The 18,292-nt window shown below is 31.6% G+C and overlaps 1 protein-coding gene across 1 annotated transcript; it reads left to right on the top strand.

Moving 5' to 3' along the window:
• Positions 1-3,288: 3,288 nt before the first annotated feature.
• Positions 3,289-17,677, top strand: LOC143082882 (tyrosine protein-kinase src-1-like). Its single transcript, XM_076258852.1, has 8 exons — positions 3,289-3,440; positions 4,672-4,759; positions 8,077-8,133; positions 8,741-8,823; positions 10,668-10,918; positions 12,335-12,491; positions 15,796-15,924; positions 17,379-17,677. Exons 1-8 carry the CDS (start codon positions 3,413-3,415, stop codon positions 17,552-17,554), a joined length of 969 nt encoding a protein of 322 aa, XP_076114967.1. The 5' UTR covers positions 3,289-3,412; the 3' UTR covers positions 17,555-17,677.
• Positions 17,678-18,292: the final 615 nt, after the last annotated feature.

The following is an 18,292-nucleotide window of genomic DNA, read 5'->3' on the forward strand; positions in this document are numbered from 1 at the left end:
GCATCCTCGTATTACTAATGGGTTGCAGTGTATGCATTGTTAAAATCCAAGAAATATGATGTTTCCATTAAGCTTTTTATTGAACAATTTTCGAAATGTACACAATAACCTATGTTTAAGGAGTAACGTTTATACATAGTACCAGATATTTAATATTTCACAACATTTAGCTATTGCTATCCGGAAAAGGCGAAGATCAATTTAAGTTTTGAGATATTGGGACAATATTAATTTGAGAAATCATAACATATATCAGAAAATTTCGGTATTATATACATACATGTACAAGGATTTCACCATATTGCAGCCTAGCTTTTTAGTCTTGATTTTTTTTTTAATTTGATATTAATATTCGCAGTAAGAGTTTAATTTTTAAAATTTTGTGACACAAAGTATCAATCATTCGCCCTCGGTGTTCAAAGTAGGAAAATAAAAATGGATAAACATATTTATAACTTTTGATTTGTTCTAATACACTCAATGCATTTATCGGTACTGCAGTTATAATAGGAAACATATCGGACCTTAGATAATTCACCATTTACCTGTAGAAATGACGTTTTATGCTGATCGCCTAACAGAGCCATTTAAATAAAGCTTACAACGCAATGGTTGATAACAGCCCACTTGTCCCTCGCTGACGTTTTGAACAGCTCTTACTCATAAAATGGTGACATGAGAAATGTTTTATATTGATTTGTTTTTTCTATCGTTTAAAGCAAAGAATGATTTAACTTTCTACAGACCACAGAGCATCGATATTCAATGACAATTGACAATGCCGTAGCCAATTGATAGTTTCAATTCGTCTTGTAAATATCGTTGGACATCAGCCTATCTTAATAGTTGTTTCATACTAAAATTGAGACGAAAACTACACTGAACGAACTGTTATTTTCATACAATCATGTGCAGATTAGTACGCGTATCGTCCTCAAGAGTATATCACACATACATTGTTCATGTTATTATAAATATAACATATAAAATAAATACGTTTTCCATTTAAGGAATGACTGTAATATTTTTTCTTCCTACGAAGAAAAAACATCAAAAATGTGGCGCACACTGAATAACCCGCGTAGCGTATGTTATTTCGAATAGGCAGAAAAACTATTCCAGTCATTTCTTATAATTTAATTCTTTTTTCCAGTTTAAACCGGGGTAAATCATGAAAAACCGTGGATGACGTCACGGTCACACGCCAATACAACGTCAGCTAATCAGAGAAGACGCATTACATCCAAATTAAATTATTTACCAAGATTGAATACAATAAGAAAAACATCCCCTCCCCTCAGAAACAAATAAAACAAATAAAACAAAAAGATATGACTGAACTATACGGTTCTTCTATCATCTAAAATTACAGAACCATAATTTCATCCATTAAGCAAAAATAGAAACGAAAATCTTTCAAATGTCTAAAGGACTAAACAAATACGTATTATTATGATTGAGATTATGAACGCCTTTCGGAACCAATTAAGTAAACGAGGACATCGAAAGCACTATTTTGATGTCAGAGTAGGGCTACTTTTACATACGTTCTAAATTGGAGGGAGCAATTGGTGTTGTGAATGAAAAATTAAAAAAAACACGGACACAATTAATCCGCTCGATTTTTATTTCAATTGATAAAATCATTTGAATTGGATTTTATACATTTTAAACAATGAAATGAATAGCTCATCAGAAATACAAATATCTGTATGTACGTCTCAATCCTAATTATTTATGCGTACATTATATTGTTGACATCACGAATATGTACTGTACATGAAAGTTTTAAAAAATATGACAAACAGCAAAATATATACAAATGAACGAATGTTTATAACATGTAAGTGTTAGAACACCATTATCAAACTGACGAATGCATTGGTTCATGTCTGGAAAAGTACTTTAAATTTGAAACTTTGTTAATTATTATTTTTTCAATCGTAAATACACTGACAAATAGCATTTTAAACTATAGGCAATTTGTATAATCACTCGAAAAAGCCCGGATTGCTCTCGAAAAAACCCCGAAAATAAATAAATGAATTCAGTCTCAAAATGTCGTTTTCAATACAAAAACAAGAATTTTTGTTAAGTTTCTGTAGTTCTACAAATATATAGATTCCATGTATGCATTTCCTTCAACATTATCAGTGTTGTGTGTATAAAAATGGATTCCCCATTTCCATTCTCAATTTTATTAATCTGTATTTTGGAATTAAAAATTTCAGGCTTAATACTTAAACAAAAAATAATGTCGGGTTAGTAATATCTTTCTATAATAAATACTATCATACATAATATAACTTTGTATATTAAACACAAGCGTCTATATCACGTCTTGTTAGAGATCAAGTCTGTTTGTTTACATTTTTGGTTCATAATCAATCGAAAAAAGGGGTCACACTCGAAAGAACACGATCCTAGCCGGACACTAAACCTACCGTGTATATGGATGCAAAATAAAATTGTAGGAACTATATGGACAGTATAAAGTTGGTTACCGTATAAAGTAAATAATGACACATCGACAAAATAAACACAGAATGGACATTTTTGTGTAGAACATAAAAAAACACACGTATGTGAAAAAAACTGTCAAAAAAGATGCAATGGGGGTACTCTCATGTTATGTATAATTCAAATAGACATCATTTACAAAAATTAAACCCGAAAAGGAGGGTTTCTATATTTTTCACTTTTCAAAGTTTGAACGATAAAACATATGCTGATGAGATGACACAAACACAATTATGTTTTTGTAAGTTTTTAACATGAAAATGTTCTGGAAATTAGTAACGCCTTCCAAATTCATGATAACACCCAACCGTTAGGTAAAAGAAATCTCCATTTAGATAAAGAAAAAAAAAAAAAAAAAAAATTGTCATATCCTATTTAATGATTCCCTCCCGATAAAGAAATGATTATTTTGATATCGCCTTTATTGTTTACCTGTATAATAGGCAGTCGTATTCTACAGTTATTGTAAATCCTTAGCACATACTATCTTACTTATTTGTAAATCATTCGACTGTTTCATGACTAACATTTGCCATTTAGATATAGCTCGATAAAGCAAAACTAGTAATCTTTTTGAAAGCCAAAATAAAAAATCATTAAAAATCATAAATAGTCAGGTATGCTGTCTCTTTGGCGGTTATTTCTAATTCTATCGTTTCGTCTTTTTCTATCAGTTTTCATTAAATATTTGCTGATAACGTTTATCTCTGGATGTGGCTCTAGATATGCTTTATCTGTTACATCTTTTATCCATACAATCAACGATCAATAACTCTGTTATGCAACGTATTTTGTCAAGGTAGAAAAAGAAACCGAAAGTAATTTTATTTTCAACCTAAAAGAAGTCAGTGCTCAAATAGGAGAATTTATGTTATAGTGTTAGCTGATTAAAATGGGAAATACTGCATCAACTACAAAAGGTTTGTTCCGGTCAGAGGTTATTGTTCGTTACTAAGCCAAGTAAAAATTACAATATAACTTTCTGTGTTAAAAGATGCTAAAATGCATGATAGGTAAATACAGGCAAATGAGACTTATTTTACACTTAATTTTCTGTTTTATAAATATTTTGATATGAGCGTCACTGATGAGTCTTATGTAGACGAAACGCGCGTCTGGCGTACTAAATTATAATCCTGGTACCTTTGATAACTATTTACACCACTGGGTCGATGCCACTGCTAGTGGACGTTTCGTCCCCGAGGGTATCACTAGCCCTGTAGTCAACATTTTGGTGTTGACATGAATATCAATAATGTGGTCATTTTTATAAATTTCCTGTTTACAAAACTTTGTATTTTACGAAAAACTAAGGATTTTCTTATCCCAGGCATAGATTACCTAAGCCGTATTTGGCACAACGTTTTGGACTTTTGGATCCTCAATGCTCTTCAACTTTGTACTTGTTTGGCTTTTTAAATATTTTGATATGAGCGTCACTGATGAGTCTTTTGAAGGTTACGACTTCTTTTAAATACTTTGTTTTATATTGGAGTCATTTTTTATTATTTCCAATTCTTTTAAACAATAGATGACGCATTTTAAAATCAGGATGGCATATTTCAATTTTATATCTATATATCTATACATATAGTATATACAACTCGTCTGAACATCAACCCAACAATGTTAGATCTGTAAATTTGCTTTCGCAAATTTTTTGTTCTTCCCTCGCCGGGATTCGAACCCATGCTAATGAGATATCGTGACATCACATCGCCTGCACTGTAGTCGTCCCGCTAGACCACACGACCACCTGGGCTTCATAAAAATGAAGCTTTCGGTGGCCGGTGTTACCTTTCCACATCAGTTTTAATCTAGCGTCGTACTACAGTACATAATGTATAAGGCATGGAGATGTTATTTTTACAGATCAGCTAAATTATCTATAGTAGAGGTAAGATATTATATATATATATATTGATCACTCAATATAAAAAGTAAAATCACAAAAATATTGAACTCCGAGGAAAGTTTTCAAAGGAAAGGCACTAATCAAATGACAAAATCAAATGCTAAAACACATCAAACGAATGGATTACAACTGTCATATTCCCGACTTGGTACAGGCATTTTCTTATGTAGCAAATATTGAATTGAACCACAATTATAAATATAAATATAGTTAGTTTTACAAAATATTTTTTTCAGGAGCCGATAATTTTTACGAATTTAAAGAATGGGGAAAACCTGAGCTCGCCATTGTACCTGGAGATTTATTGGTGTCTCTAACATACAGGTACATGTATTTTAGTTTCAGTTTATGGTATAGTTATGCTGATGTTATCATAATTAGTATATTACGTAATAAGTTAAAATATATTTATCTTTTTTTTTTCATAATTAAATCCATTTAATTTACAAACTGATAAATGTATACTAGAAAACAGCAAGCCTTTGAGAAATTTATTCCCCATTTTTTTTAAAATAAATTCAAATCAATTATTGATATTTACAAATGTGTTTCAATGATAAAGAACATCAATTTTTAATATTCATAAATAGGTTTTATATTAAAAAAATCGATCTTTTTAATTTTTAATATAAAACATTGATTTTGAAAAAAAAATGTTATTCTATTCATTTGTGTTAAGATATCTCAGTAAGTAATAGTGTGTCTTTGTAATGTTGTAAATTTAAACTTATAGCAAAGATCATATAATAGCGCAGTGGAGAAGGGATGATCTCCTGCAACGGGAAAAAAATAGTTTGCCTTCACAGAGCTCTTATATTTTTTACACCATGATGTGGATTCTAAAGAACTTCTGGATAATTTCAAATCTCGATTTTTTTCTGAAATCAATGGTATCAAATCGTTTTTTGTTTTTCAACCCTGTATTCCACCATTCCCGATGTGAAATTGAAAAATCGTCTAAAAGAAATAATCCACAGTGCTTTAAGATATAAAAATGGTACCATACGATTTAAGTTTTATTACTTTTGGATACCATACGGCATATTTTGTAAAAGTAAACAAAAATGTTAAACATGCTACACGAGGTACAAGATATCAGTATGTTGAAGTTTTTTATTGGCAACTTATTTGTTAAATTTGACGGTAGCCTTTTCAACAAATTGTCGGTATTTTAATAAAAACAACTGTGCGCCTCCCCTTGTTGACCTCTTAATTATTTCATATGAATTGGAGTCCTTTCAGACACTTCATCCGTCTCATTTTTAGACGTATACATCGAGTTTGACATCAGAACCTATGACAAACGAGACGATTTTCATTTCGAAACTGTCAATTTGGTCCATTTTAGTAGCAATATACCAACTTCACCTGCATATTGGATATAAATTTCCAAACTTATTCGGTATTCAAGAGCTTGTTTCTCCTATACAGAATTTGTGAAATACATCATCAGTGTCTGAGCCCAAAGTTGATGAACCAGGGGTATGTCAAAGAATGTCTCGTCCTTTTTCTAACAAATGTTTATCTAAAGATTCCGATACCTTGTTGATTAATATTCCGTATCAACTTCACAAAAGATACACGATGGTCTTGAAGTATAGATTATGGGTTATGGCGTTGTTTATCATCTTAATAACGTGATACATAGATACAGTATAAGAAGATGTGGTATGAGTGCCAATGAGACAACTCTCCATCCAAGTCACAATTTATAAAAGTAAACCATTATAGGTCAAGGTACGGTATTCCACATTGAGACTAGGCTCACACCGAACAGCAAGCTATAGAGCGCCCCCCCCCCCAAATAACTAGTGTAAAACCATACAAACTGTAACATTTTTCTTTTATTATGAGTGTTTTTGGATATTACTTTTACTGTTTTGTCTGTTTTGAGTGAAATCCGTTTGATGTGGCTCTATACTTATGCATCCCGTCATTGTATAATGATTCTTTGGCAAAATCAAAATTTGCAAATGTGCTTTGTCTACATATGTTTTTGTGTTTCTTTGTAACATATGTGTTTGTTTTATAGTGATTAAGATTTTAAACACAATGTTGACTGCTGTACTCCTATTTTGACAATTTTACCTATTATATCTGTTTGTAATTTTTTCTTATATTGTTGTCAATATAATGGAATTTTAAACAAGTGAGAGGTTTAGCTAGCTAAAAACCAGATTAAATATACATAAGAAAATGTCTGTACCAAGTCAGGATTATGACAATTTTATCCATTTGTTTGATTTGTTTGAGATTTTGATTTTGCCATTTGATTAGGGACTTTTAGTTTTGAATTTTCCTTGGAGTTCAGTAGTTTTGTGATTTTACTAATACTGTTTACAAATGACAAAATAGATATGTATTATATGCATGATGTGATATTTCAATCAGATTGATGTCCGGTAAAAACTGTAGATTTTTTTCATTCATATATGTCGAAAACTGTTACGATTTCAAAGGAAATTTAAATTAAAGAATTATATACTATTCATTTTTTTTTAAATTTCAAATATCATCCGTTGGCTGACTTCCCAGAAATAAACTAGTCTTCTCACTAGTAAACGAACTTGAGTATGAAATAGTCCTTTTAATCTAAACAGCTCTATACGACTAACAATGATTTTCAGTTTTCCAGTCATATAAAGACTTATTCACAGTAATAAATTCAGTACTGTACAGCTAGCTTTCAGTCAAAAAAGATCTGCTCAGAATTTTAAGGAGCTGCTACATTTTTGTATTCGCATGCACAGATTAACGACATACTGATTTGTCTGAAAATCTACTACAAAGTACTGAACTGACTGCAAGCGTAAAGACATCTTCCACCTAAAAAGTTCTTCAATTATGTTTGCCTTTATCACGTCATTAAATCCTAAATTATGCACCTTTATTTAACTTTTAAATCCCATAGAAACATGATGCAGATGTAGACAATTCAAATCAATCTCCTGCGCAGAGCTCACATTCGTTCAGTACTTACTTCGTATTACTACAATTGTATTGTAGTGTACTAAGTATACGGAAAGAAAACTAGCGCTGTACGGAGATTGCATTCAAACATGCAAATTTTGCTTTTTCAACCTTCTTAAACAAAGAGTCACCCTTCTTTTCTTTATTTCCAACTGGTTTCCGCCTCTTTACATTATCAATTTTCTAGATCCTGTAGGTTTTCTCATTTCTATTACACGGATCTACATTTGCCTTCTTACTTTTTTGAAGTAAACATTCTAAAAAGTAAAATCACAAAAGTATCGAACTCCGAGCTAAATTCAAAACGGAAAGTCACTTTCGCTAATCAAAGGGCAAAATCAAAACACATCAATCAAATGGATAGCAACTGTCATATTCCTGACTTGGCACAGGCATTTTCTCATGTAGTAAATAGTGGAATAAACCTGGTTTTATAGCTAGCTAACCCTCTCACTTGTATGACAGTCGCATAAAATTCCTTTATATTGACAACGATGTACAACTTTTTGTGAATATATTATAAAAATGTCTAAAGAGGTTATTTGAAGTACTCTACCAAAACCTTGCGAATGTATTCTGACAACATGACAATGTGGTAAAAATCGAGAACTATTTATGATACTCATAATATGCCACATACATTTAGAAATGAATTATGGATATTTTTTCAGTCCTTACGAATACATCGTCATAAAGAAGGAATTTGAAAAGAAAGCACCACGCGGAGGGTAAGATATTAAATTTAATGTGTGTCTAGTGATATTACAGTTATATTTCTTGAGTATAGAGATTAATACTTTAGGAAATTTTACTTTAATTTAATAATATAATACATATAATACATACTTCGGTTTGTTTATATTCTATAAAATAAAGCATCTTGACACAAAACATATTTTAATTATAACTGTTACTAGTTATTACCAAGCGGATAAACAGATCACATACAAATGTATATGATATCGCCACGTAGTTCTAATAGCTCATATTTTCTGATATAGGCGGAGGAAAATATGTTATTAATTAGTGTTTCAAATTGGTTTTTGTTCTTCAAATAAACAATTATCTGTCTAATTTTTCATTGGACTTAAAAGAAATAAAGCTAAAAGGGTAACCCGAACATTAAAGGTGTATTCTTAATTGCAGCTTCGGAGGTCGCATGCACAGAGGCGGTATTTAATTTACATACATATATTCTAAATTTGATATACGTTTGAATAATTATCTGCTGAAGATTTTAAGTTAGACAATACAATCAATAATTGTGCAGATGAAGAAAAACAGAATTTTCTATAATATACCTCATACACTTGTTCTTTTGTTGTCATAAAATAGAGAAAATAAATGGGACATACCAAGAGAAGAGTTTTCGATGGACCAAATAATAGGGGCAGGGAACTTTGGAGAAGTTTACAAAGGTAATTCGCAAGTAGATTGCATTAGACAAGGATATGCAAGACCAGACAACTTGACCATTCAAGAAGAACAATGTCATTAAAAAATGTGTATATGACAATTCAAATTTAAATGTACGAGCATATCATTACAACTTAAATGACAAACAGATATTTTACATAGAAAATTGTATTTTCAAATTTGTCAAAAATATCTTTATAAAATAGGAGATATAATATGATTTTCAATGAGACTATAAGAGACCAAAGACCAAATAACACCAAAAAGCAACTAAAGATCACCGTACAGCTCCTTCAACTATGGGTACATACTTTACCACATACCGAGTGTTCTTGTATATTAATAAACCATTTACATATTACCAACTTTTAACTCCAGGTTCTACTAGTTTTCAACAGGTTACCTACCATGTGATAAGACATCATGGTACTCCGTCAATTACGAGCAACCACAATAAGTTAACTCACATATACAATCGGTGCAAATTGAGGGGAATGTTAACGGTTTTCCGATGAGTTAGTCATGTACAGAACACAATTAAAATCTTGAGTTTACTTATTTAAGTTGCTCTTGCTTGACCGAGTACCAGGATGTCCTATACGACAGAGGTAACCTGTCTAAAAAATATGAATTCTGGATTCAAAGTCGGTAATGAAACAATAGACGACATTTCAAAATGTTCACATTCATAATTATTCAAACTTATAGTAATCAATAGAGGCTGTATGTATAATGGCCCTATTATATAAATAGAAATAGGAATAACATTTGTTTATTATAGTGTCACATACTGATTGAAACAAAGCATTCACATAGCATGTATTTACACACAAATATGTGTAAGGTCCATTATAATGATCGAAGATGCGTGCAGTGGCACGAGGCAACGCCGACGGGCATTACGCTTCTAAGGCTAGAATTACTAGCCGAGGACAAATAACTGGGTCAATTTGGAAACATCCGTTTCTTTACACTTTTATTAATCAATCCACCAATTCATAATATTTAATCAAGCCAAAGCAATGTTTATGGAAAATCTGAGCATTGATAATTATACCAAATAAAATATTAAAAATAAAAGCTTAAAATGATGGTCCCAAAAGGTGACTACACGAAATAGAAGTATGGTCTTCATTGGTCTTATTCCGAAACCCTCGCCATTGTAGAGCGTCCATTCAGCTAAGCGAAATGTACCAATTTGCAGCCACGTCCGGTCAGAATATGGACGTTAAATCCGATGAAGCCAAGTGTAAAGAGAGTGACACGCTCTTTGCACGTTTGTAAATCTTGCAACATTTCTTTCAGAGGTCCGAATATGCAAGTATATATTTCTGCAAATATCCAATATTAAAGCCTTCTTTTCCCGTGGCAGTCTAAATTTCTCCAATCTCAATTCCGGACATCTATTACATAACCTACATATTGTATTTGTATTTAATTTGTTCTTGTCCTGAATATACATGAAATATTTGTCACTAACAATCAATCATCTAATCATTTAAAGTGATGTGATAGAATAAAATACGATTCTTTTTTATTGTAAATATAGCTCTATTGTTGTCCTATTCAAGGCCATATATAGCATGTCAAATAAAGATTTCATTCTAGATTTTAAAATTCAAAATTAAATAAATTGATAGGCATCATGGAATATACTATGTAATTATTAACTTCGCAGCTATGTCAAATAAGATAAGTCCTGATTCTGTGGAACATTCAGTTTTTTTCTCAATCATAATAATTATGGAAAAAAACATATGCGCCTCGCTCTTCTGTTAATGTGATTTGGAATTATGATATTTTAAAATCAATTATTTTCTGTAGATTTCACTGTTTGTATTTAAAGGTAAAATGAATGGAAAGGTCATTGCTATAAAAATCTCAAAAGGTGAACATTTGTCAACTAAGGAGTTCTTAGCAGAGGCTGAAATCATGAAAAAGTGTCAACATGAAAATTTAGTTGAATTACTTGGTATCTGTACGGATCAAAAGCAGGTTTTCATTATTAGCGAGTTCATGTCAAATGGAAGTTTACTCGATTATATGAAAACCAAGAAATCCTTACAACTAGATGCCATGATAGGAATAGCTGCACAGGTATGAAATCTTCATGCTTCGTTAGTACTTGAAGTTTTCAGTCTGATGGTAACAAATGGTACATGTATCACATAACATTTCTGATCATCGTTTTTCCATATAAAATAGACACGCTAAATGTACTTATTTTGTTTCTATTTTCGGTAATGGTTTTATAAACCTTTGTTTTGCGACCGCAAATAAGACAGGAGATAGCAATAAAAATATAAATCGATGAGAAATAAACAATCTCGTATCATACAAAACAGACGTTAAAAGTCAAACACCATCCTTTAAACAACTATCCATCCGAGTCACAGTTAATATAAGTAAACCATATAGGGTAATGTATTGTCTTCATCACGGAGTCTTGCCACACAATGCTTTGCTAATTGCATCTACGTGTACCGTGTCGCTAATGCATAGCAAGTAGAATGTCGATACTTTGGTGATGTCATAATTGAGGGAAATATGGTGGAATTGTGACAACGCCAATATCATATGTTTGTAACATAGGCAATAGGCACCCTTAGTTCAATAGCTTACTTGTAAGCAATCACGAGTGTCCATATTCATATGAAGGCAGTCACTATTTGTTTTAATTTCATACCACTAATAATGGTTTCAAAACAAAGTATATCCAACGGTCTTAGTGTGCTTAGTAGCATTTGATTGCATGGAGATATATGTAAAATGGAGACAAGGCTGTTATCTGCTCTTTGGTCTGGTTGTCTGGTTGTTTTCTCTTTGACATATTCCCCATTTTCATTCTAATTTTAAGCTGATTCGCTGAAACAGAATTCAATAATTAAAGCAATAATTCGGGGAAAGTACCAACAAGTCAAAATACAAAGTGATGTATCAAATTTGTGTTCTTGTGGTAATATATTTGTTATACTGATGTACCCCTATTTAACATTTTGACCTTTTATGTTTGTTTTGTTCACACATCGTCGTCAGTATAATGGAATTTTATGCGACTGTCATGATACAAGTGAGAGTTTTAATACGTATAAAACCAGGTTTATCCACCATTTTCTACTCAAGAAAATGCATGTACCAAGTCAGGATTTTGACAGCTCTTATCCGTTCGTTTTATGTTGAAGAGCTTTTGATATTACCATTTGATTAGTAACAGACTCTCCGTTTAAACGTTTCCTCGGAGTTCAGTATTTGTTATTTAACATTATTTACTAGTGGATATTCTTCAGGTATATGATTAGATATCACTCTAATGCATAACTGATTTTTCAAGGTCACCATTATTGATATTTGTAAAGCAATTATACTTATCTGGCTTCTACGAAATTCAATCGGGTTGTTTCAATTTCTTTTTTTTTTACATCAAAATTTGTTTTTATGGTTTATATAAAATAAGTTTAACGATTGTAAATTGTACCGGCTGTTATCATTCAGAAAACATATATTTAACAACAGATAGCAAACGGGATGGCTTTCTTGGAGAGCAAAAGAATTGTACACAGAGATTTAGCAGCTAGAAACGTGCTTATTGGAAAAGATAAAATCGCAAAAGTTGCAGATTTTGGACTTGCGCGACTTCTACCATCTGATCAGAATGTCTACACCTCGAGAGGTAATTTTATAGCATACGTAGTAACATTACAAAAAAGGCAACATTACATGTAAAAGTAAAATTATATATAAAATTAGTATTAAATATAAAAGTGAATTACATGTACATATAAAAGTAACATTACACATAAAAATAAGGAGCTGTGATACATGTGATATAAATGGCCATCATCATAGTTCATTTGTTTACTATTTATGTCGTTTAGGATACAAAAAGAACGATTTAAACATACAAGTACACGTTTACAAGATGTATTTTTTTGAAATACACATATTTGTGTTATTTAGTTTTTTTTATTCTTAAAAAAAAACGACAGACGTTTGAAAATGGTTGAAAAACGACAGAAATCAAATGGTTGAAACCCTCAATTTTCATTTATATTTGTATGATGATAAACTCATCATAGATACCAGGACTAAATTTTGTATATACGCCAGACGCGCGTTTCGTCTAAAAAAAAGACTCATCAGTGACGCTCGAATCCAAAAAATATTCAAAAGGCCAAATAAAGTACGTTGTTGAAGAGCAAAAAGGATTAAAATTCCTAAAAGTTTTGCCACATACGGCTAATGTATGAGTTATTGTAGTTTAATGGCTATGTTTTGCTATTATGAAAAAATAACAGAAAGACCAAAAATAAATCTACAACTTGTGTTTTCTTTTTCCATGATGTCTTTTGTCTATTTTTATAGAAATAGGTAACATAACCGAAATTATTCAAGGACTCCTTAAACGACTCCTTTTTGGTTATTATGTTCTTAAAAATGAAAAAGGAGTCCTCAAGTTTGCAGTATTATAATTATATTGAGACTACAGAAAGAAAGAGTACATATAGACATGCTTTGAAAATTTTCAAAAAGACACGGATGAAAAATACGTACATGTATGCTGTACCAAAATTGTCAGTTGACAGCTAAAATAAGAGTAAATGCCATTGAATGACAATTAATTTTTGTCAATTTCAATATGTTTACATAAATTTTGTAATTTAAACACTATAATGATATGACAGAAAATATAAACTGCAGTACTGATCATTATTGTAAGATTTACAAAAAATAAGACTAACTTCAGAGCCAGAGGACTGTTTGTATGGGCTAATGATCATGTCATGTGTTTTTTCTATCATTTGATTTACATTGAATATCATAACAGAATTAGAGATAGCCGCCTACAACTGGTGATCATTAGGACAATTTCTTCTAAAAGTTAAACATACATTGTAACTAAAATGTTTATAAAAACCTTAAAGGAGAAATTGCTCATAAACTACTTTTTAGCTCGCCTGACCCAAAATGGTCAAGTGAGTTGTTCGCATCAATTGGTGTATGTTGTCGTCTATTAACTTTTAAAAACTCTTCTCATCGGAAACTACTGGACCAATTAAAAGCAAAACTTGGCCTAAATCGTCCTTAGGATATCTAGTTTTAAAAATGAATCTGATGAGCCCTCCAATCAACCATGATGGCCCCGCAGTTGCCCTTAAACTACTTTTAAACTCACCTGACCACGGAACATATATATTAATATACTGTTCCCAGCCTGACCAAAAGGGTCAAGTGAGCTTTTTCATATCTTGCTGTCCGTCGTCGCCTGTTGACTTTTACAAATTCTTCTCTTCTGAAGCCACTGGGCCAACTGAAAACAAAACGTGCCCTAATTCGTCCTTAGGATACATCAACCAAAATAGCATTTTGAAGAAATCTGACAGAGTGAAAATGTTCATCAGGTTAACTATCAATTGATCCTTTCAAGAGTTATTGCCCTTTAAAGTTGCCCCCAAGTTGCAATCTTCTCCTCCTAATCTGTATATAAAAAAAAAGAAGATGTGGTATGATTGCCAATTAGACAACTGTCCACAAGAGACCACAATGACACAGAAACTAACAACTATAGGCCACCGTACATATACAAATAAATACTTGATCAAATAAAATTAAACTTACCCACATTTATTATTTGAGTATCTTGGTTGCAAAGTTTATCCGATGACAATGCCCTACAACCAACCAGATGTGAAGCACTGCATGGTGTCGAACTACATCTTTTCATTTATCCCATTTGGTGCCAAAGTTGTTAATTTTCTCATTTTGGCTTCACGTCTGGGTTATATTACTTATTATTACAGTCTCTGTTTTTATTTCTTTACCTTACTCATCTCTAAATAAATCTGTTGAATATAACAATTTAAATTGCTTAATTTTTTTAGGGATGTACCTAGCCACGTTCAACTAGTTTACTTCAGTCAAAATTTATTATTATATTTTATCGGCCGTTTGTTTTAAACATCGCAGACTCTAATGTAACCTCACTACCGTTGTCAAATCTGAAATATTTACAAATTTAGACCGTTCAGTGCTGTTTTTTTTTAATTCTTATTGACGCAATCTTTCTTGTAACATCATAATTGTCGACACCGTTAAAGCTTTAAAATTGTGCTAGTTCATATCGCACATTATTTTTTTTTTTTATTTTAAGCATATATTTGAACTCTCTGATGTAATTAGTCATATAACCTATGTCGTGTTTAACAAATTTTTAGAATTGTGCAAACGTCTTACCTGATGTTCGGTTTGACTTTTTTATTGTATAAATTTCAAGATTGTAACAGCTTAATCTAAGTAGACTGATAATTGATTCATTCAACATCACAATCATATATACCGATAAAGGATATCTGTTATCCGAAATATTTATAAATAATTACATTAATTTATAGTTCCTTTTTATGTTATTGGTGGTGTTGTTATGTACACTTCTTAGGCGTTTATATAATTTATTTTATTTTGTACATGTATCGTTACTTGTAACGATCCAGCGCCCACGTGGGAAAAATCGTTGACTATAATTCAGACGTTATATATATATATATATGTAACTCGTCTAAACATCAACCCAACAATGTTAGATCTGTAAATTTGCTTTCGCAAATTTTTGTTCTTCCCTCGCCGGGATTCGAACCCATGCTACTGAGATATCGTGACACCAAATCGCCTGCACTGTAGCCGTCCCGCTAGACATATATATATTTATGCCATTATATGGGCATTTTTTTCTTGCAACAGGCTACCTATGGCTCCTCAAAAAAATTTGCAAGGGTGTTTCAAATTGTAGAGAGCATCAAATTTCACTTTCCCATTCCTATTGGACGTGACTCACATGCATATTTGTAAATACCGATGTTACCTCAGCAGAGGTTTAATCTATTGACCAAAAAAGAATTCTTAAGCGTTGAAAACATTTTTTTATTTAAGTATCTAACAAAATGGAAAGGTCTAAAATGTTCCAATTTAATCACTTTCAGGTAGTGGTTTCCCTATAAAATGGACAGCACCGGAAGGTTTTAGAGGTGAATTTACAACAAAGTCGGACGTTTGGTCTTTTGGTATAGTTGTAATAGAAATTATGAACAAAGGAAGGGAACCATATCCAGGTACAAAAATAATTATTAGTATACGAAACTATATTTTTGAGGAGAGTAAATGTAATTAATGATCCCGGCTTTTGCTACAGATATTTATGGGATTCAACAAAAATGGAATATTTTTGTTTTGTAGATATGTCAAAGGACATGGTACAATAAGGCCCGTTTTTGGCCCCCTTATTTTCTCATTTTTTTTCAAATTTTGTTTTTGAAAGCTACTTATTGTGTTAAAATATTCTCTGATGCTTGAAGTCTGTTTGGATGAACTTTAAATCATTAATTTTAGCAACTGGGTGAGGTGAGGGGGTGAACTTTCTGTTATTATTCAAATATTGTAATTATTATTCACTTTTCAGGTGTTTCGTACAACGAATATTTTTTTTAGTTTTTAAGTGCCCAGGATTTTGTTTACTCCAATGTCATGAGCACTGTTTTTGCCTTCTAAATCGCCGTCATTTTCTCCGGGTCACATAGGCGCATCCTAGAAGAAACAATGACAATTTTCTTTTTTTTTGTGTGTTTTTGGTACCCTTTTACCCCCTCATCTCACCCATTTTCTGTAATTAATGGTTTGGAAGTTCATCCAAACAAACTTCAAACCTAAGGGAATTTTTAAACGTGACAAGTAGCTTTCAAAAACAAAATTTTAAAAATGAGAACATAGCGGAGCCAAATAGTTATCAAAGGTACCAGGATTATAATTTAGTACGCCAGACGCGCGTTTCGTCTACATAAGACTCATCAGTGACGCTCATATCAAAATATTTATAAAGCCAAACAATTACAAAGTTGAAGAGCATTGAGGATCCAAAATTCCAAAAACGGGCCTTATCGTACCTTGTCCTTTGCATATGTATATCAAAATAATAATTTGCTATTAGAACTTTTAGCGGCCTCGATCATCTTTTCCATCCAAATATGACATCATAATTATGACATGTTTATTACTTGTTACTTATTCTGGTATGTTACCCAGTTTGTCGCCAAAAGATATTTTACATATATATATTATAATACTTTTACGAATTCAATATAAATTATTATTCTTAAAAAATGAATAAATCGCTTTTAAACGTTCATCGAAAAGCCTAATTTGTGATCGGTGCAACTGAACGTAAAATGAATTCTTGAAAGTGATCAAATAACTTTCGGAATAAGTTTGGGTTTTCAAACAATTTTGCCACTAGTTAGCATTATTTAACTAACATTTATTGTCAAAATGCTAATTATGAACAGTAAAATTGGTACCGTTGGCCGTTGCTTCAATCAGATAATATTTCTTTTGGTTTCGAAATTTTTTCAACTGTATGTCCTCTTGAAGGTAAAATACACATGTTCTTTGTTCCTTGAATGTTACTCATGTTATATTTTATGGTTTGACATTTTCTTCTTTCACGAAGTTTTCAGCATAGAGTTTTAGATCTTACTACATTTGTGTACATTTAATTTTATATTTATTTTAGGAATAGCCAACGGCGAAATCCTACAAAAACTGGAGTCCGGTTATCGACAACAAAAGCCTGAGAACTGCCCACAGGAAGTATACGATGCAGTTATTTCTTGTTGGCAAGAGAATCCTGCGAGACGTCCTTCATTTGCATCTCTATATGCAACATTGAGAAGTATGCAAATCGTTTAACTGATAACATTGAACATTACTGATCTTATATCTGAACATGAATTGTCTTGTATTGTACAAAATGTAGTACCTTTTACTTGAATGGTTATTAAAATCAATAAATATCGCATTTAAAAATCTAAACTTTAAATTGATTAAACTTGGCCATACTCTTTCCTACTTTTTTACTCTTTAAGGTAGAGAACAGGAACCTACATACTTTGTATTGTTGTGTTTCTGTCAAGGGTTGATCTAAAGTGCTCCTTAAAGACATAAAAAATACAAATACTTGTATGACTCTACTATTCTCTCACATTTCTTCCTTAGACTACTTATCTTCTCTTTTTTTTCAACCGCGAAACGTGTTGCGGGAGACATAGAAACACCGAGCGTCCGTCTGTCTGTCGTATCGTCCGTCCGGGGTTTTTTTCTAAAATAATATCTTTAACGCTCTCACATGTACATTTCTTGTAAGATTTTTAAAAATCTTATATCATTGGTTTGTATTAGGAATGTCTTTAACAACTTCAATAATCAGTGCCGATCAGTTTTTTCTGCATTTTTAAACAGTTTTGACCCTTTGAAACATTAATTAATATATAGAAAATTGAATTGTTATTGCTCTCGTGTATACAACTCTTGCCAAATTTTTATGAAAATTAAATCTTAGGTTTATATTTCCAATGTCTTTGACGAGTTCGAAAATTATAGCTGATCAGTTATTTTTGAAAGAGTTATGTCCCTTGGAAACACTGATTA

Source organism: Mytilus galloprovincialis, chromosome 7 (assembly GCF_965363235.1).
Source record: "Mytilus galloprovincialis chromosome 7, xbMytGall1.hap1.1, whole genome shotgun sequence".
Classification (NCBI taxonomy): Eukaryota; Metazoa; Mollusca; class Bivalvia; order Mytilida; family Mytilidae; genus Mytilus; species Mytilus galloprovincialis.